This window comes from Lagopus muta, chromosome 1, assembly GCF_023343835.1.
Source record: "Lagopus muta isolate bLagMut1 chromosome 1, bLagMut1 primary, whole genome shotgun sequence".
Classification (NCBI taxonomy): Eukaryota; Metazoa; Chordata; class Aves; order Galliformes; family Phasianidae; genus Lagopus; species Lagopus muta.
This window is the reverse complement of record NC_064433.1, coordinates 8911630-8933029: the sequence shown is the minus strand read 5'-3', so window position 1 is coordinate 8933029 and position 21400 is coordinate 8911630. Positions and strand designations below refer to the sequence as shown.

The 21400-nt window shown below is 38.9% G+C and overlaps 1 protein-coding gene across 1 annotated transcript in view; it reads right to left on the bottom strand.

Annotated features, from left to right (window-relative positions):
• The window catches only part of SEMA3A (semaphorin 3A), a 170990-nt gene extending 150771 nt beyond the window's left edge, over positions 1 to 20219 (bottom strand). Inside the window, exon 1 of the mRNA XM_048934056.1 lies at positions 19933 to 20219. Within this exon, the coding sequence (XP_048790013.1) occupies positions 19933 to 20044 (112 nt within the window). The 5' untranslated portion in view covers positions 20045 to 20219. The remainder of the gene's footprint in view (positions 1 to 19932) is intronic.
• Positions 20220 to 21400: the final 1181 nt, after the last annotated feature.

Here is a 21400-nt window from a genome sequence, read left to right as displayed (position 1 = left end):
TGGATTTTGCAGCAAAACAGTCTTAGATATTTCTTTTATGAGAGCAAATTCACTGTCAGCCTCATGGAATTGGCTCCATTGGGCATGCTTGGACATGGATTTATCCATCCCAGAAGACTTTTCCAGAACCTGAGCAGTCTAACAGAACACAATGCAGCTCCCTTGAGGCCCAGAATAGCCTGCGTAACATCAGGTCCTATGTTACTTTCTGTTAGCATTCTTAATTTTCAGTAACACATATTTACAGTATGATTTCAAAGGACCAAATCAATGACTGTAAGAAATATTTTAAGCTGGTAGGTGCCTGTAAAAAAAATTGGTTCTTTAACCTTAACAGTTCTGCAGGTGAAAGCACTTTCTAATTTGCATAGCAAGATTCAGTGCCATTGACATACCACTTAAATTATTTTGTCAGAAATTTCAGGCAAATAACACTGTACTTTGCCCTGCCTCTCCAAGTAATGCCAGCTGTTGGGATTGAGCTTGAGAAGAGAAATAATGTTGTAACATCATCTATAACCAGAGACTATAACCTAATTTATATGCAACTTAAATAAATTGGAAGACATTTAATTTAATAGGCTTCAGATTACACCTTCATAAAGTGATACTAAGGATAAGAATTTATCCAGAATCTCACAATCAGGAACAACTAGTTTAATGGACTAATCAAGTCCACTGGTGTCTTCCAGTTAGCTTTGAAGAAGTGCCAGAGTATGGAAAGTAGTAATACTAGCAGAAGGTGACAGAGGTTAAGGATTAATGTGGTGAAGCCCAACATCCAAATGCTGTTGCACAGTGTGCGCTTCAAAGTCAATTTACATGCAGAAATCTTTATTCATAAGAGCAAACACTTTGGAGCATTTGTCAATATGAAATAACACATTACTTGAGTCTCTGAAGACATGATGTGAACCATAATGTGTGTTATTTCAAAATAACACAGAGCTTGTCACTTATTATTACTGTAATAACCAGTATTTGAGTAAATCAACAGTGATAATGAGTACTTACATCAAGGAAACAGCAATTCTAGCAAAGGAGAAATTCTTTTTTTTTTTTTTATTGTATTCCTTATGGAAAACAAAGAAAACCTTTTGTAAATATGGACTTTTGTTCCAGACTTACCTTCTGAAGAAAGGTTAAACCCCTCAGAATGAGTACATGATTTCCTTAACATTCAAACACAACATGGGATTAACTTTTCAGAAATGTTTTCTGTGCTTAATAACGCTCATATATTCATCTATGCCAGAGCCTAGGGGACTGCACAGCTTGTTTTGGAAAACAGTCATTCTTCTTGCATGACACCTGGAAGTCCCCTGATAATCTAGAATATTCCAGCTGACTAGTATAATAAACTGCACCTGAAACCACAGATTATATACATGTATATGTAGAGAGAGAGAAAAAAAGAAAGAAAAGAAGAAAGGAAGAAAGAAACAAGAGAATGCACAGAGCGTTTCAGCATCAATCAGAATGAAAATGAAATTGCATCTCCTCGACAGCATTTTTGTGAAACAAAACTGTCTTTTCATACTGAAATGAATGAATGTAGCAAACTTGAAAATTTTTTCAGCCTTCACATACAGAGCATTGCTTGATGCAAAGGAGAAATTTGGAAAACAGAAATTCTCAACTTTTGAATGCATGATGGGAAATAATCATGAAAATAATCTTTTAGAACAATGGTAAGCTATAAAAGTGACTTTTTAAACTAACAATGCCTTTTTTAACTGTCTAAAATGAACAGTCTTCCAAATTCCATTTCACTTATCAGCTGCAAAAGCGAGGCAGTCAGGAAGGTACTTTTCGAATGACTAAACCTGAGTGTGTGAAATCAATCTGCATATACTGTTAAGGAATTGCTCATCATTTCTTTTCATATATATATAAATCTCTTTTCTACTGCTTTCTTACTAGAGTAAAAATAAAGAAGAGTAAGGCTTTTTGTTTCAGTACTTAGGCATTTGGTTGAGCCTTGAACTAAATACTTGTATTATTTATCAGTTATACCACTTCTTCGGAAAAGCCCAGGCAGAATCCCATTATGCATAAATAGTTCTTGCCTTTGAGAAATATTCACTATCTCTGGAAAATAAAACAAATGCGTAAGAATACACTGGAAGCCAAGGCACAGAAGTATAATCTGAGGTCTCACAGAAAGTTTGTGTTAGAACCTGAAATTGAAGACTATCTGTTTTAGCCACAGTCTTCCTGACGTTATTAATGTCCTTGAAGCGTGAAGGCAAATGCACATCTTAACCTATCAAAATCTTAAATGCTTTATTCTTAAAAAAATTGAGCAATAGCTCTCAACTGTGGTATAATCTTATTTTATCCAATATAGCAGGCACCTCATCTGCTTTCTATGAAGGAAGGATAATGAATAATGAAATATACAGACCAAATAATTTAGAACTTATTTACATAATAGTTCTGTTCAACATATTGTAACAAATAACAATATTTTTTCTCTAATTCATGTATTAAATGCTGCTAAAAATTAAATACATTTTTAATGCTATTTTTGTTGCAGTGAATACTGAGGACTATGTTTTGACATTAACACTTAGCTGTAATGGTCAGGATGGTTTGGAGCTTCACAACTCACACAGGAGCTTCATGAAGCACTGCTTTTCTGGGACTATATAGCTTCATAGCAGGAATAAGTACAGCTGAAGAACTTTTTTGCCTCAAGGGAAATTACAATATTCCAACAGCTGTTTTAAAATTAAGACAAACAGTCAAAAAGCTGAACTTTTCACAGAGTGACAATCTAGAAAAAAATGACATGCAGGAATGTACAGCTTTTTGTTTTGATCATTTCACCTGTCTGTTCTGGTCTGGGTGATTAACTTTCTTAGGCTCTAGCAGGGAAAAAACAGCCCAGATATGGCCAAGTCATATCCTCAAACTGAGAAATCTTGAAATTTTTCTGAATCTTGTATGGCATCTTCTGATTCTAATCTATATAAAGATAAACAACTCATCGTTGATTCTTACCAGTTGGTCAGGATACAAGGCTAGACGGTATGTCTTAAGCTGTGCTGATGTCTTAAGCTGTGCTGCCATCATATAATGCTTATGCTGTTTTCTGAGGTACTGTCAAAGATTTTAACAGGAGTTTTGGTCTCGTGCAAAAAAAGATGGGAAAGCGAACACCTAAACCACATGAAGTTCTTATAAACTTTGCTGTAACCCTGTTCACACACAGTTTAGTGTCAGATGAGTGCAAAATCATGTGCCGTAGAGCAGTGCAATGATCCAAAGTATGTTTTCATTTGGATAGAACTGGTGGAAAATTTTGATTAAATGGAAACTTCCTTTTTCATTGACAATTCATTTTGATGGAAAACGCCTGCTTAATCTTTGTAATACACTACCAGACAGTCCCACAAGGCAAATTCTCTGTTTATGCATGACTTAGAGAGAGCAACCATCAGCCAGGTTGCTTCAGCACTTTGCTGTTGCAGCTCAGCTCTTACGTGCCAGTTCAAACCTGGAGTGCCAGTTGTAGTGGTGAATGAAGCAGCATGAACTGGTCACTCACTCATTTCACACACACCACAAATCAATTCCTGTATGATAGTGCTTTTCATTTACTACATATGCTGAACTGCATTTGACCTGGTGGTGAAAGGTTTCATTTACCATTACAGTCGCTTCAGCTGTGCAGTCTCCAGTCTGTACACTGATTTATGGATGGATGGATTTGCATATGGCAAACATCCACATAGCTTTATAAGTTAGCCTTTATGCCAATAAATGTAAAGTTAAGGCTATGATACTAGCATGAGTAATGTTTTTGTTAGAAACAGCTCTGTTTTTTTTTTTTTTTTAATGCATGTAAGGATAGAATTCCACTCTGCTTCCAGTTTAAAACACAGGGAGACTGCAAGAAAAGAAATAATCTTTCTTTATGTTCATTTCATTTCTTACTGGCTGAGTTTTGCTGTTCCTTAGCAGGTATATCTGGGGATCATCTTATTCCTGGAGACAGAACTGTATATAAATCTTGACACTGGTGGAGAAATTTCCAGGCTGGTCTTGGAGGTGGAACATTAGAACAGCAATATCCAGCCAGACCAAAAACCAGTACCATGCAGTGACTACTGATGACCAGCTATGGATGATTAAAGAAAGAAGATGAGAGAAGACATAGTTCCTAATAGCTCTCAAGTTACACCTGAAGAATTTTTTTTTTTTTAAGTGACAATTGATCTCCTTTATATGTGGCCTCACTGATGGCTGTAGAAGGCTCATGATCAGGTATCTTCAATACCAGCACTGCTAACACCCTTTATAAATACTAAAGCCAATGTCCTGGTTTTCAGAGCACCTGATATTTTTACTGTAATCCAGCTGTCACTCTCCACAGCGTACACGTGTATCTTCCAGTAATGTTAACACTGTCTTGATGAAAATTCATGACAAATACTAATACTCTTTGTTTCCTGGTATGAGCAAAGGGGAAAAGATCCACCTCCCACCCACATTCTGTAGCAGCTTTAGGAATGCAAGACCTTTCACACTTAAATCATCTACTATGCAATGAAAATGTTTATATGCAGTGAAACATAAAACACATCATTCATTATTTTGAAACTTAATGTTGAATTAGACATTTACATTGAGGAAGTACTAAAAATAACTTACAGCAGGGTGTGGTGTAATTTTGCATTATTTATGAATCTGGCCAAGCATGGTTATGTAAATATCTTTATGTTTGTGTATGTTATGTAGGTAAATGCATACATGCACCTAAAGACACACTCAGAATTCACAGACTTTAGAAAGTTTGTTCCCTTAGTTCAGCAGAGGGATAGACTGAACTCAGATATGCCCCATACCCCATCAGAACAAACAGTTGGGTGGGAAAAAAATTCTGATTTCAGTACAGCAAGGCAAGTGAAGGAGTATTTCATGTTGCATGTATATTCCACATACCCTGCTGCTGGCTGGCAATGTTACACACGTCTGATGCCTGCACATCCTCTATTTATCAAGTGAACAGGATCATAGACTTTCTTACAGTAAGTGATCCCCTTGACAGATACAAATCTTTTGTGTATATATTACTATATAATGCATTTTCTACCTTCTAATATCAGCTAGCACTACTGAAGTGTTAGGACGCCGCTGTTCCACAGCAGCACATACCTGTTAACTAGGGAAATCTCTGTGGGTTGTACTGATTGTTGATGCAGTTTAAGTAACAACCCTAATGAAATTGATGTGCCATTCCAGCCTAGTGAAAGGCTTCATAGCCACCTTCACCAGAGATCAGTAAAGTAAATGTTTTTCTTATTGGATTTTATGCCACAAATTGTTTCCACTCCTATTTTGAATAGAAAGCATTATTTTTATTTCCTTCTTTAAATGTATATCTATTACAAAACATGAAAAATGTTACTGCTCCACCACCCTCTACTGCATTTGAGACTTTCTGCATTTTCTTAAGATGTGATCACATAGGCCACAATAATTTTTTGGGTAATAGAAATGTCTCCGTAAATGAATAGAATCATAGAATCATTGGATCCTTAGAGTTGGAAAGGGCCTTTAAAGGTCATTTAGTTCAATTCCCCTGCAATGAACAGGGACATGCACAGCTAGATCAGGTTGCCCAGGGCCCGATTCAGCCTCGCCTTGAAAATCTCCAGGACAAGGCATCCACCATGTCTCCGGGCAACCTGTTCCAGTGCCTCATCACCCTCACTGTAAAATACATCTGCTAAATCTAAGAGTTGATATTGCTCTTGCTCTTTTGAAAAGTGTTCCAAGGGACCTCTGAAAATACGTCTGGAGTGAGGGAGCACATGGCCTGTGCTGGCAGGCCCACTTTGTCAGACTGATGTTTGAAAAGGAGCAGGGATTCCTCACCCATCTGCTAGTGTTAGCAGCTATTTAGAGTGGCAGGAAAGCAGCTCTGGAGTCTTCCACTGCGGAGAAGAGCTCTTGGGTCCTTTCATATGAGCTCATGTGAGAAGCAGGCAGAAGCAACTTTCACTCAAAGTGCCTCAAGCTATAGCTATAGTGAGTAAGCAATGCTCCAGTAACAGACAAAAGTTTCCACAAGACTGTGACCTCTTCAGAAAGATATGGAAAATGGTTACTGAAACAGAACGATTTCATTATGGAAAATCTATTGCAAGACTTAAGTATTACTTATCTAAAGTTACTGTGCTAAAATCAGTGGAACAGCTTCAAGGTTGACTTGTGTCTAATTTGTGCTCTATGTTATGTACACAGAATTCTACATAGAATATTTGAAATGAAAGGCCTTTAGAAGGGAAAACTGAGATAAAGTAAGACACAATGTACTTCACTGCTCACAAACTCAGTTTAAACTTGCTTTGACATTTAAAAAAAAAAAAAAATTAATTGACATTTATACATATCCTAAAAATGACTCAAAGATCCACCAGGCTGAGCCAGAGTTGCTGTGGAGACTTCACTTGACATTTTTGTGTCCCGCTCGACATGAGGATGCTCCAAAACACAACAAGGCAAAGAATGCTCTTCTTGTGGTATTTTAGAGCAGTGTGGATCTTATGGCATAAGTAGAATCAAGAAAGACTGTTACTGGATAAAAACTATTTAATTTGGAAACAGAACAACATTTTGAATAGCATTTGCCTCATTTCTTCCCATTAACTGGGCAAAGCACAACAGTTTCAAGTGTTCCAAATAATTGCTTGTTTTTTTATGGATTATTATTCCGCATGTGAAGAAGAACGTACAGAGCCTCCCAAAAGGGCACTTCACGCCAGAGTGAAGTGAAATTAAAATCAGTTGCACTACTCTTGTGAGTAGGAGTTTGTAACATCAGTTCTTTTATTTTCATTTTTAATCTTCTCATAAATACTCAGACAAATCACATTTTGTTACAGGAATATTAGTGTGATTTAGCAAATCCCAGAGCCTTTGAACAATTGCCCTTTCTAAATTCAGTGAATGAAATTGCATTTAACTTTGTTTCTGTGAATCCTTTTCAGCATAATTTAACCAGATCAAATTAGTGCACAGAATCTTTTTGAGAAAGAAAATGTGTGCTATAAATGATTACAGGGGTGACACGAACTATTTACTGAATTATGGAGCTGGAATGAAACACATCATGGTATTTTGAGGTAAGTAGATGGAAACTACAAAATAATATCAAGGAAAATGATTATTGCTCGGTAAACTACAGCAACAGTCCCACGTTATCTCATGATTAACAGGTAGGTACATAATTCACAGCACTTTCTGAGGTGAACTTTACTTTGGAACCCTTTGTGCCTGCCTAATCACACTTTTTGGAGCTGTTTCAGGCATGAAAGGCTTAGTAAATCTTTCTCTCTCCATATATACACATGCCAATTCTATGCAGACACAAAGTACAATAAAACATATAGAAAACTGTCTGGCACAGAGCCTATTAAGATTTTTACTTTACTCCATGTTCCTTGTTCTACTGTCTTATTTTCATTTATTTTGCTCCACTGCATGCATGAAGAACTGCACCTTTTGAAGGATATGTTTAGCATTAAACTAAACCATCTACCTATCCTACCCAGTTAAACACATATTGAAGTGCAACAGTGGAGAATAGTGAAACGCTGAGTGGTTTGTAAACCAGATTCAAATAATGAATTATTTTGAATGTCTCTTGGAATAGGCACTAACAGACACGATTCAGAATTATACTCATATCCTTTACGTTCCTTCCATTCCTTCCTCTGGTTCTTCAGTGAAGGTCTATATCTGCTTACCTCTCAGGTCTTGTTCTTTCTTTATTATTTCTTTCTATTCTTTATTCTTTTTTTTTTCCCACCCACCTCCCCCCCCCCCCCCCCCCTTGGGGAGGAAGAGGAGGTTTAAGGTTTAAGAGGTTTAAGAAAAGGCTGTTTTTTTTTTTTTTTTAATATTAAAAGAAGCAGAAAATGCATAGTTGTGGAAGACTTGATCTTGCTTTGTAAGATTCACTTTCCCCAAATGGTCATCATTACAATAAATCTATTTAAGGCATGGGAGTTTCCATACCTGTGAATAGGTTAAAGTTTTATGGTACTGCTTTTCACAGCACTTTGAAGTGCAACAATCTTTGTCAGGAGCTAGCTGCAGAATTATTTACATATCTCTCTTCATATCTCGGCTGACCATTCACATGCAAATAAGAGCTTTGACAGCTTCTCAGCACATTTATGAAAGCCAGTGATCTGTCCATTTTCAGTTCAGATTGAAGAATATGACAATACCTTAGAATAAAGGCCTGTCAGACTCTAGATTAGTTTCCTGCTCTGCAATACTGAATATGAAATCGAAAAAAAAAAAAAAGGAAAAAAAAAAAAAGAAGAAAAAGAAAGGAGAACAAAAAAAAAAAAACTTGAGTACAAAGTGAATGCATTTTCGTCACAAAATTAGAATCAGTTTCTCAAGGATGGGCTGAGAGAGAGCAATTTTGAAAAGTATTTGAAAGGCAGAACTGATTTAAGCTATGTGGTTTTTTTCTCCATCAGTCAGTATCCAACAAAACAACTCAAACTCTCAAGAAAACCTGATTTTTTAGAATAGGTTGAATTTCATGATGGATGCATGATGGATGCACGAACATGATATCTAGGGATGAAAGTGAACAGAATATACCTTTCTGTTAAATCATTATGTTTGGAAAAACTTGAGTTGTGCTGCTGAGCCCATGGTATGGACTCACTAAAAAGTGGACCCATAGCAGCTCATCTCTTCATCTCTGCACACCACAGGTTCATCTTTTGGCTGGCACATGCAAGCAATTCTCTGCTAAATCCTGATGTCCAAAGAGTCTAACTGAGTTGGTCTGCTCAGGACAGTATTGTCCCTTCATGGTGATTATCAAAAATTATTGCTACTCTTCCTGCTCACTAGCTTTTATTTTCAAAGAAAATTTGTTATAAGAATTAAAGTTCCAGTGTCTTATAACCAGAAACAAGTACATGCTTCCTAGCCTAAAAAGTCATATTTCACTTCTCCTCATACAATTTACATACATTGATCACTACCATATGTCTGGCATAAGGTAAAATAGTTTGTATGCATAGTAACCTCCAGTGAAACAAAATTCAGCATTTGTCATATTCCTACACACTGACAGAAAACAGTTTTAAGAGAATGGCAATTACGAGAAATGTCCTTTAAAAAGTTGCTTATAGACTCATCTATGCAAATCATGTTAAAATATGGAAGGTGTGTTGCTCAGTCTTGTCCTCATTCTCTTTGGAGCAATGGCAATTAGCAGTATCAGTGGTCTAATTCCCTTCTCTCTTGCACCACTGCAGACACAATCATTTAATGAAGTTATATTTGATTTACATTAGGATAATTGCTAATAGCTTAAAATTTCTAATATAGATTAATAGTACACATGAGAATTGATAATGAGAAGGCAAATGCAAAAGTTTCTTTACTTCAGTAAACTGAATCTTTTGTGTTGCTTTCTGATGATCTGAATGGCAGCCTCCAGAATTGGATTTAGCTTTTCTAGCATCACCAAACCAACACAAACAATATGCTTTGATAAGATTATAGATAAGTCAAACTACAGAATTTTGCCTCACCAAAACCATGTATGTGTCTCTTCTGTATTTCTTAATTAATAGCATGAAAATCGGTATTGTATTGTAGAAGAAGAACGTTATTCAAAGCAACCATGACATCATGTAAGTGGCATGAGAAAGCATAAAAGCAAAGCAAAGAAATTCCTCGTGTTAGTTCACTAATGATAAAATTTACATGTCCCATACAAGATACGTGGAATGTACAAACAACCAATTTTATCTTCGCAGAGGCCAGGCTGACAGAGGGAACAGGCAATCTCTTATTTATTTTAGGAATCTTATGGAGATGCATAATTCCCTTTCTGAATTTATTATAGCAGTTAATCCTCATTATGAGATTTGAACTAAGGCTGTTAGGCTATAGTTTTCCAATGAGCGAGTCACAAATGACAGGCAATTATATCTGACTGAGCTGATTAGCAAATATTTCCCCAGTGACAGAGAAGGGATGCACTTCTCCTGGAGATGGCTGGAAAGCATGGGGCATGGAGAGTGAGAAAAAGGACTGTGTATGGAAAGAAAAAGAAGTTTAGAGTTCAGAATCTCTTGGTAAGCACATATGCATGTAAGGGCAGAGGAGTATTAGACACCTCTGTTATGTTCAGACTGAGTGGAAAGGGAAGTGTCTAAAGGTTTTTAGTTTTGTCTGATAAGCAAAAATATTGTAAAGTTATCCTACATAGAACCATCTAGAATATCTAAATTGCATTAATTTGTATGGCTTTCTGGATAAAAGGCACTTGTTTCATGTTACAAACAAACAGATTTGTGAATATAATATTGTAATGACTTTAATATACCCGTAAGGTCTTTGTATGTTGATCAAAACTAAGTTCTGGCTGAATTTTGAATATATACATTAATGAGATTATTCTGAGAGTGGATACAGCGCTGAATAAGCACAGCAAGTCTCTGACCTTGAGCAATTCCTCATGAGATTACTTAATATCACTTTGAGGTGAAGAAGCTGACAGAGAAGAGCCAAAGAATTAATAGGATTTCACATTTATGGTGTTTTCTTTCATTCCTGTTACAGTGCAGATTTCCTGTGTACCTTCAGCCATGGTGTTGGGTTTCTGTTAACCTCCAACTTTCACTTGTGGGTGAGGCTAAAAAAACTTTCCTAATTTGCATGACTGTTGTCCACTAAAGAGTTGCAATGGGTGTCAGAAGAATGATGAAAGACGCAAAATTGAAAAGGGATGTCAGAAAAGGAAGTAAAATACTCAGTAGACTACTGTTCCCTGTACGGAGTAAAACATCACAGATGGAAAAAGGGTCTGGGAAAATCTGAAAAGTTTAGAATGATAAATTTATGTAAATTTTGCTTTCTATACTTCAGACTGCAAAGAAAACCAAAATGTCCAACAGTCATTCTTATTTTCACTTTCAAAACATTCCTTTAAGAGTTATATGGAATATTCTTTCAAATTTTATAAATTTCTAAATCTTTTCTCATGAGATGAAATCTTGCTTGCCCAATTCTTTGAGGTCAGTTATTATGACTACAGTATGTATGACTGGGGATTCATATTTTGAACAGCAATGTCGGGGAAGGGTTACCATCCTGATAACTGCACAACCGACATCCTTCAAATACTGTCTTGTTAATGTTTAGAACATTTCAGATAAGTGACAACAAGGGTTCTTTTAAAATGTTAACATGCCTTCCTGTACATCTGAATTTACACTTACTCTCACTTGATGGTCTCTGACACATCTTGGAAGAGCAGCAATTTAAAAATAAAGTGATTTCCGGACTATGCAATTCAGAAATTCATTTATATTGTTCTTCGTAAGCAGTTGAAACAAGAAGTCTTGATGTAGCTGTTCATTTGCTGTATTAGTGAAGAAGATGAGAAAGTAATCTGGAAGATAAAATTTTCTTACTGTTATCCACAAAAAGATATTTCTGCTGCCCTTCCCATTAACTGAAAGAATGTTATACCTATCATATAGGGCTAGCAGAACAGAGATGTATACACTGACTTGCATGATGGGGATGAGATCAGATTAACCTACAGGTATGACAGACCAACACTCATCATTGCTGATATGAATTTTGTTGTGTTTGGAGAAAAAGAGCTCTACCAGGAGTCAGAGCCATTTTAGACTACATGTTTATGTAAAAAGTAGTAAAGTTGCACTGGGAAATCCATAAAGGAAGTAAAACTAACATTAACACCTTCGAATCTTTCCTTCATCTTAAGAGACCTCAGTATGTTCCGTGCCAGGTGTCAGATCTGTGTATACCAAAGGATAGCTATTCCGGTGTCAGCTGCTGATGAAAGCTGTATCCTGCACTCTCTGCAGCTCTTTTGGATGCTTGTGAGCTGTATTTATCCTCTGTTGCCTCTAGAAAAGGCCACCAACCCCTCCCCTTTGAAAGGCAGCTCTAAATCCTTTAAATTATCTCACAGAGCTTTTTTGTGTCCTTTTCTCACACAAGGCTGGAATTTCAAAAGGAGCCAAGAGGGGCCGTCAGAACCAACATGAGCTTTGCTTCATTAGAGTGGAGAGTAAAGGAGAATTTTCTTTTTCTTCCTTGCACAAGTTGAAAGCAAATAACTACTTCATTCCTCGAATTGTTCCCTGCAAGATCCAACTTTGCACGAAAATATTTATAAGAGATGAGAATTTTATTTGACTGCTCACTTCTAATGTTTCTGCAACATTCAGCTGGAGAGATAAGCAAGCAGCCCAACATGTGTCAAACAATTTTAAAACATTAGAAGAATGTTAAAAACTTTTGACTTTGCCATGTTTGGCTATCAAGCAGCAAAGGATTAAAATGAGATGTGACACAAAGTAATGCTCACACATTGCACGGATTTCTGTAGATGAGTCCAGCTCAAGGAGAATTTGCAATCACCAAGGTGAGAAAAGAATCCCCAAAAGTGTAAGTCAAACTTAGAATTTTTAGAAATGAACCTAAATTAGGTTTCATCCTGCACTCGGTAATGAAATAGGTCAACTGAAAAGGGAAGACTGAGTGTTTGGGCACCTGCCCTTTAGATTGTACATGCACATTTGCATATTTATGTACAAACCACCTTATAAAAAATTGGGTCTTAAAAATTTTTTTATTTAAAGTTTAAAAACCTTCAGAAAGTAGTAGAACTGGTCAGGGGACAGCTTATTGAAAGCTCTGAATGATTAAGCTATTAAATTAGTAAAGCTCTGCAGCCCCAGACAGTCACTTGCAGCATGTGTCATTGGATTTGGAACAAGCTTATTAAGGAGGAGAGACATGGGAAATGTAAGTTAGGGAATTGTTTTAAGAACAATGAAGAATTTAGTAGTACTGTATATTTCTCTCTGTGACTGAAGGTTTGATGCAAATTTACATCGAATCGCAGGTGACCTCCAGATCAGAAACTGAGGGCATATGTAGGTGTAGGTAGTTAGATTTTTTAACAGCTTTAAATGCTCATTTGGAGAGAGACACATTCTCAAATTTGGCTGTTTTGAGATCAAGACACAGCCTAAATTCTTCCACAGCATTTAACTGGTACCTTCTTTTGATATCCTCCTCCTGAGTAAGAAAAAAACCTAAATGAATGAACAAGGAGCTTAATTTCCTTTCCAGTCGCTGAAGAGTGATGTGCGCCCTTAAAGTCTCATTCAGTGCGCCTAGCCTAAGATTAGCTCTCTGGAGGTTCCCCTCTCCACCCATTGACAGTAACAAGAGCTTAATGTGACTGACATAGTCAGTCAAAAAGAGAGAGAAAGATACCGCAGAGAACTCCTACTGTGCAGGAGAAAGGCTACAGCACTCTTAAGATTTTTGATGCTCTAAACAGCTGTGGCCATCCCTTTCTCTTGTGCACTGTCCCACTTGGAAAAAAATAGGAAAAGTCAAGTAAATGTACGATCCCCGCAGTTATTCTCAACATCCACAGCTGTTACTGCAAGAGAGCAGCTAACCTATATGAAGGCTTTATGTGGGAGGACCGTGAACTTGCAGACATTCCTGAAGGGAGCTTTAATCCTGCAAGGGAAGGAATTTGCTGAATCGCCCACCAGCCCCAGTACAACACCAGCAGCAACTTTCACATGTAACCTTAATTAACAAGTGCACCAGGATGAGCTACAGAACTTCCATTTAAAATTTTGACATAGAACTGACGGGGTCTACCCCACATATTTCCTTAAAAAAAAAATGAACGTGTGGGAGCCTGAAGACAGCCTTATCCTTTTTAGCTTTCAAACAACTGGAAAATGTCACAACCATTGACACCACTCAGAAGGATTTGTTTTCCTCTCCATCACTCAGGCACCCCAGGTAAAGATATGATTTTCCTTCAGGGTCAAGCCAGGCTTCAACTGATATAGAAAACGTTCAAAATATTGGAACAACTCTGTATTACCTGTGCTTCCATTGCTATCTTCTGGGTGTGTGTAAGACAAAATGCCTGTGGCCCAGGAGTAAATAAAATGATGTCTCCTTAATACCAGTTGTGGGCATTAAAGGTTGTACACTGAACCAGTGATTAGTCAAACCTAAATCATATTAAAAGGATCAGATTACAGCCATGCATTAAATAAAGCCTGAAACACACTTCTAAGCAAAAAGAAGGAACTGAAAATACAAATCATTTAGTGGTTTCTTCTTGGATGAAGCTCCATGTAAGTTCTTTCTGTATATGTAGATGCATATTCAGAAGAGATTATCATAAATAATCCATTTACATTGTAGCAACCTGCAAAGACTGGGTTTCTTATTTTAAATATTGCTCTGCTAAGTTTTATGGAATAAATACATACAAAAGAAAGAAAGAAAGAAAAAAAAAAGCAAGCAAGCAAACAAATAGGTAGGTATTTCAGACCTGATCAGAAAGACTTCAAGCACAGAAGCAGATTTTTAGAAACACTTTATGTATCAGCAGATCCATTGAACTCAGTGAAAATACAGATGCTTAAATTGATTGCTAGAAGATTTTTAAAGCTGCTGTAATAAAAAGCAGGGGTAAGTGCTGCACACCTTGTACACAGCTAAAAAGCAGACTGTCCACTGCTGTCAGTACAGCACCTGCCATGAACAATTCAGTCATTTGCAATCCCTGCAGCACAAAGAATTATAAGAACTTCAGCTTCTCAGAAAAGGCGGGCTCTGTAATTCAGAAACCACTTTTTCCACTGGAATTAAATGGGAAAGTTGGAAATGCAAAGTGAAATGTTGGGCTAGGTTTTCACCCTCCTTGTTCCAATTACTCTGTGTGTTACAGGCCCTAATTAGTGAGCTGAAAATTTCCCTATATAGGCAAGATCTGAGCTCAGGCATTTTCTTTATCAGCTTTTCCCTACATTCAGCATGTGGGACATGACAGAGGCAGGCAAGATTCATTTGGGTTGTTCTATGGTCTCTCCTAACAGTTCCCATGTCTCGTAAAGACCCCACTCAAGCAAGGCAAGGTAGAGCAACACACAGAGTTTATCTTAAGTACTCAGTATTTATGGGGAAAGAAGAAAAAAAAAATTCTGACAAAATCTATGGCTGCATCTGATGTCTTCATTGCTTCCAGCCTGCACTGAGATAATGGTAAGGACACAGAGTGCCAGGCAATGCAGAAATCCTGTGCAGGAGTGGTGGAAGCTGAGCAGTGTGATGAGCCTAACGGCGTTATCCACTTGCCTTCCTTCCCAGTCTTCTTCCCAAATCTAGGCTGCCCTTCTTCTCCTTTTCAAGCATGTTAGAGGGGCTTTTATCTCTGAGTTTAAGCATGAGGCTTTTTAAAGAGATACTTTGAAATCTGAGACAATCTTAAATAGTGGTCCCAGCTCAAGAAAGCCTGTGCTGGCTGAGGTTCCTCTCCCTTGTCCTTCTCCCACTCTGGCCTGCTTTCTCCATATTTATGGAGTTACTGAATTGAGTTTGATTGAAAGGAAAAACCACAATCAAACCTACCAGCAGGTCATCAGCTACAACCCAACTAGGTCAGTAACCTAAACTGAATATCACATTTACCCTAGCATACATACAGGTAATTCAGAGCAGTGTCATTCCTCCCTCATCACAATGTGCTGCACTGATTGAATCGGACAGAAGCTTTGCCATTTCTCTCGCTGTGGCCAGGATTTCATCCATATAAAAATCCATCACATAAAGATGTAAATCAACTGCATGTCAAGGACGGAGCAGTTCTTACTATCACTCCAATTTTAAACAAAACACTTATTTTTAATATGACTTGAAATTGAGCCAGGGACTAATAGAGCTAAATCTGTGTGCAATGCTTTTCCACTTATTTGTTCTCAAGTAATATGTATCCAATTGAGCAACAATAACAAAGAAGAACCACACATGTACTCTTACAAAACATACTTACAGCATTTAGTAATTTTCAGCAGAAAAATAGGATGCAACAGATGGATTTGAGAAAGTTGGGTTCACAAGTTTTACTCGTAGAGAAACTGGGGCTGCTTTAGGAAAAATCTATAAGTCAGGGAACTGTTAATGGAAACTCTTTTTTGGGACTTATATTTTTATATTTAAGTGTTACTGTCAATGGTTCTGTCTCTGCTTGTGACATTGCCTCCCCCCATGCAGAGGACAGCAAAAGAAAATAAGAAACAATGAACGATGCAAAAAAATCCATCTGGAGTTAAGGCTGTATTTATTGTTTTAAACTTTGCACACTCAGCTTGGTCACCATCTTTCTGATAACTCTCTGTTCAATAGAAGTTTCCCGAACACAATCTGTGACCTGGTGACACAGCATAGAGACTTACAGCCGTGTTGAGAGTCAAGCCCGTTCAATTAAAAAAACAACAACAAAAAGCCATCACATTTTTAAGGAAAGATTCCATTACATTTGGCCTGTCAACAATAGCGCTTCTTGTTAACTCTATAATAAAGACACAAAATCTTTGAAGGACACATATAGAGGAACTCTGAAGTTGAGGGGCTCAGCTGAGCTTTCAGTTTTGTAGCTGTTTGGCTATGATCTAGAACTTACCAACTTCAGTGAGCTTTGGATCAGGCCCTTAATCATATTAATTCTCTTTGAGTGAAATAAGGAGATAGATATCATCCTTGTAAAACCTTCCCAATCCATGCACTGAGAGGAAAATGCTTGGAGCTACTGAACAGGAGTTCAGTTTCTCCACAGACCTGAGCTGAACAAGGATTTCCCCAATGCTCTCCTCAAATTTCCTTCCTTTAATACATCTCAAAATCAAGGTGATGTAAGCTAAATAACCAGAGTTCTGTTTTACAATAAACAGAAAGAACCTTTTCAGGCCGCAGACATGGCCTTAATATATGCATTTACACACCTTCCCTTCCCCTTCCTATCTGCAGTGTGCCCTGTAGGATGCTTCTAAATCTGCTACAAGACTGAGTGACAAGAAGTTAAGAGGAAGCAAAAATGGGAGTTCACCAAAACTTCTGTCCAGCAACCTGGGAAATGGCAGAGCTAATGCTGGACCTTTGAAAACAAGTGACCATAGGAAATCAGGGTTGGCAGGGCTTTAACCCTTCATGACTCATTTCACTAACTTTTAAAGCAAATGCCTGAGCTTTTTAACCATGTTTGACATCCAGCAGTCGAGAAAAACAAGACGTTAAAATGCATCCTTGCTTTTCTTCTGAAGTAAAGCACCAACAATTAGCTCCAAGGTATTTGTTTAGATAATAATAATAAAAAAAACAAGCATGCATGTTAAAGAACAATGACAGCCACTGAAAAGAGAAGTCAGTTGGCTTGTACTTTACACCCCACCTATTCTTTTTAATATCATAAGTCTTATTTTACTCAACCACAGTTCTTTAAAGAGAGGCAGAACTGATCAGTGACTGGGGAGTTTCTTATCCTAATGGCAAGGAGTTTGGATAGAGATAAATCATGTAGCACCACCCAACAGTGAAGTATAACCTGAGATGCATATTAGCATGTAAGGTATTCAGCGAGTGCCTGAAAGACATATTTTCAATACCTACAGCTCTCCAAGCTGTTCCTAGCCAAAGTGTTAACATTTATCTGTGCACTAGGCTGGAAGGAAAATTTGTCTTGAAAAGCACCAGCTGATAAGGCTTAGTTTCCCCTGGCTAATAATGATATCCCTATTCTGAGGGATCGATGCAGCAGCACATGCAACACGCTCCTCTTGACCTGGCCAAGCATTTACACTGGTACTTAACGTTAAGCATGTGAGTGGTCTCATTTGATTTTTAGGGTTACACATGTTTTAAGTCAAATATGTGATTAAGTACACATATGAATCAAAGGCCAGAGTGAGAATTCCTGTAAGTCTTCAGACTTAACTTTAACTTGCTTTGAATTAAACATGTGTTTACTTTCTTTGCTAGGGAGGAAGCAGGGTTGCTTAGCATTTGAACTCATTATCTTTTTACAGCGACCCAGCAGTTACAAAAACAGTGTCAATGCTTCTTTCTGTTTCCTGTTGTGTGCATATAGGACTGGCTTTGTATCAAAATTTAGTGTCTGATATACTCACAAAATGAGAATTAGACCTTTTTGCCCAGCAAGGCTCAAACTGGAAAGCAACCAATCAATGGAGTAGCAAAATGTTGCTAAAGTGCATATGGATACAGTAGCATCGGAATAAAAACCACTGCCAACCAGATTAGGCCATCCTTTGGTTTCTAAGATCAGCCTGTGCAAGTGGGGGGAGCAGACCTGATCCATCAATAAACTTTAAAAGGGTGAAAAATAATAAACAATAATTAATTAGCCATTAAACCCCTTTACAGGATATTTTTATAGGATTAATGCTTCCATGGACTAATCTTCGTTTAGGCATGATTGTGAAAGTTTGGAATCAATTAAGAGGTTTTTAATGATTTTTGTTGGACACGTAGTTATGGTAGAAGCTTTCTTCAGTCTACATTATTCATAATATTCAATTTTGTGTCAAATAGAAATGGCTTCTCTCATGAAAACTAAACAAACACATTCTGAACCCCTTTAACTCTTCTTTTCACATAAATCCTTTCATGTTTAAACACACACAAATATGCATATGAGTATTCTTTAATAAAATTCTGCACATGTATTTACTGCATACAATGCATCCAAGTTTTGCAGGTGTTAATATCTTTTTTTCTTTTTCTCTTTTTTGCTTTTTTCTTTTTTTAACTGGAGCATTAAAATGACATCTGCCTCTTACCAGAGAGGACTTTCCCCCTCTCATTTGCAGCATGCAAAAAAAATGAAAAGAAAAAAAAAAAAAGGAAATGTGTTTCTACTGGCAAGAGATGTATTGCCACTATACTGTAAACTGGGATTGACATCTCTGACCAGGCGTGCACACACATGTTCTCTTTTCCACTGTAGTGTGATACTTTTCCTCCCTTCCCTCAGAATCAGAGCTGCTGCTCCTTCTCCCAACCTCCAATAATCTGAGAATTATGAGAAAGCAGCTTTACTGAGAAAAATGCACACACACACACACACACACACACCCTTTTAATAACAATGCTCTACAGCCCCTACATCTCAGTCTTCTTTCCCAGTTACATATTCTTCGGATTTTGTGCATTCTCCTGAAAATGTACTTACAGAGGAACTACTCTGGTGAAGAAAAGAATCTGCCTACTTCAGAGCCCTCTCTTAATGCTAGCAATATGGTACAAAAGTTAATTACTGACAATTGCAGCATGAGTGGTATTACACAATTTCCACATAAACGTAATCTCAGAGCTCTTTCTTCAGTTACACCTTCTCTGTGATCTTTAATGAAACGCATCAGACTACACCAAACACAACCTCAGATCAAATAAATCGCGCTGCACTCAACATCCACAGGCAGTGCTTTCCAGTGCATAACAGTCCTTTCCCCCTGTTCTGGACTGATCTGCTCCTTTCAGTTTATAGTTTCTTGGCAAACCCACCATCTACTGCTTATGTTAGGCATCTGATTGTCAGATTTTTACAGACTGAATATTCATGACTTGAAAATTAACCATTTCATGCCTAAAAAGGGGAAATATAAAGCTTCATCTATTCCACGCTGTCTGAAAGAGATCTGTACCGGGGCTGCACTCCGTGCCCAGAACGAGGGATGAGCGGAGCGGCCAGGCTCATCGTTTTAAAGAGTAAAGTCCGATGGAATAGCAGAAGGCAGAAAACACTCTTCGTGGATCAGCACGATCCCCAGTCCCTGTCTGCAAACGCAACTAACTCTTTGTGCTCAAACTGCGGGGTACAGGAGCACGGAGTGTTTTTTTTAAGTGTTTTCTCAGAAATTTCTCCATACAACAGTTTCCCCTTCCAGAGATAAGGGAAAGACGGGAGGAAGGTGAGGAGCGGGCGGGAGGTTGGGGGGGGGAGGGTGACCGGGCAAGGAGGAGCGGGAATCTGAGAATAAGAGAGAACAACAGACTTACCTTTATAGGATAATTTGAGTCTTGGCACGTTATTCTTCACATGCTGGCAGTTCACTCTTCCTGCTAATAATACTCCCAAGGAAAGCAAGGCAATCCCCCTGAGCCAGCCCATGCTGCAGCAGCCACTGTAGGGTCCCTGCGAGCCGGAGCCGCGGCGCTCCCCGTCCTGCCGGGCGCCGCCGGGGAACTTCAGGCAACCTGGGGAGCGGAGGTAACAGGTGATGGGGGTGGGCTCCGCGCCCCGCCGCGCCCCGCCGCGCCCCGCCGCCGCCAACAGCCGCCCCGGACCCGCGCCTCTCCTCCGCCGCCTCCGGGGTAACTTCAAGCCCCTCTCACGCACACGCCGCGGGCCGGAAAAGGAGGCAGCCCCCGGGCGCGAGTGGCGTGCGGGCGGGGGGGCGGCATGATGCGGGCGGCGGCGGGCGGGCGGCGGCGCGGGCCGGGGGCAGGGGCCGGGGCCGGGGCCGGGCCGGGCCGGGGCTGGCGGGCGCCCCGCTCCCCGCGCGGCGGGCGGGTCCCGGGCGGGAGGGGCGGGCGCGGCGCCGAGGAAGCCCCGCGCTCCCCGCGCACATGGAGGGAGAGGCGCGGGGCACACCGGCTCTCCCCGCGCTCCCAGGAGCGGCTGACAATAGGAGCGCAGGGAAGCTCGACCCCCCCCCCACCCCCACCCCCCCTTCCCTGCTGTCACAGCACACATGCAAAGGGGAAAAAAAAAAGCAAAAAACATCGCGGCGGAGATGAGAGGAGGGAACAGAAACCTCCAGCGAGCTTGGGAAAACCAAGGAGCTATAAATTTCACGAGGTATTTTATGTCGTCGTCCAGGTTTTCTGTTTTTTTTTGTTTTTTTTTGTTTTTTTTTTTTTTTTTTTTTCTTTTTATTGTTAATATTTCATTTTACGCTTCTAATTAAAAGGTGTTCGTCCCCCTTGAAAAACAACAGCACAACGCAAACCACAACGTTTCTACCCACATAAATAACATCTCCTGCCCAAAACATAATCCTCTTTGGGTCGCTCCCAGCTAGAAACAAGTAACGAAGTACTCCATCAGCATAACTTTACCACTGAAGCTTTTAAAGCCTTGTTAGGGAAGGTTGCTCCAACCCTCCCACCCTCCCCACCTCTCGCACTACTTCTGTTCCGCAGAAGAAATTCCTCGCAAAGCCCACTCCAGCAGTCAGTTCGAGACATGCACAGGTCTAGAGGGGCTTATAAATTACATTGGAGGATTCTCTGAAGCATTCTTAAAAGTGTTCCAAATCTTCAAATTTCTGATTATTTTAACCTTATATTTTTATGCAATAAAGACAGATAAAGAGTTTTGTTTGTTTAAACAAAAGGATATACAAAATCCCCAGAGGTCTTCTAAATGTTAGAGAGCTGTAAATACAAACATGTAAGCAAACTGAAACTCTCCCCTCCCACACATCTGAACAACCCCTTCCAGTGAGTGATGGTTAATTAAATC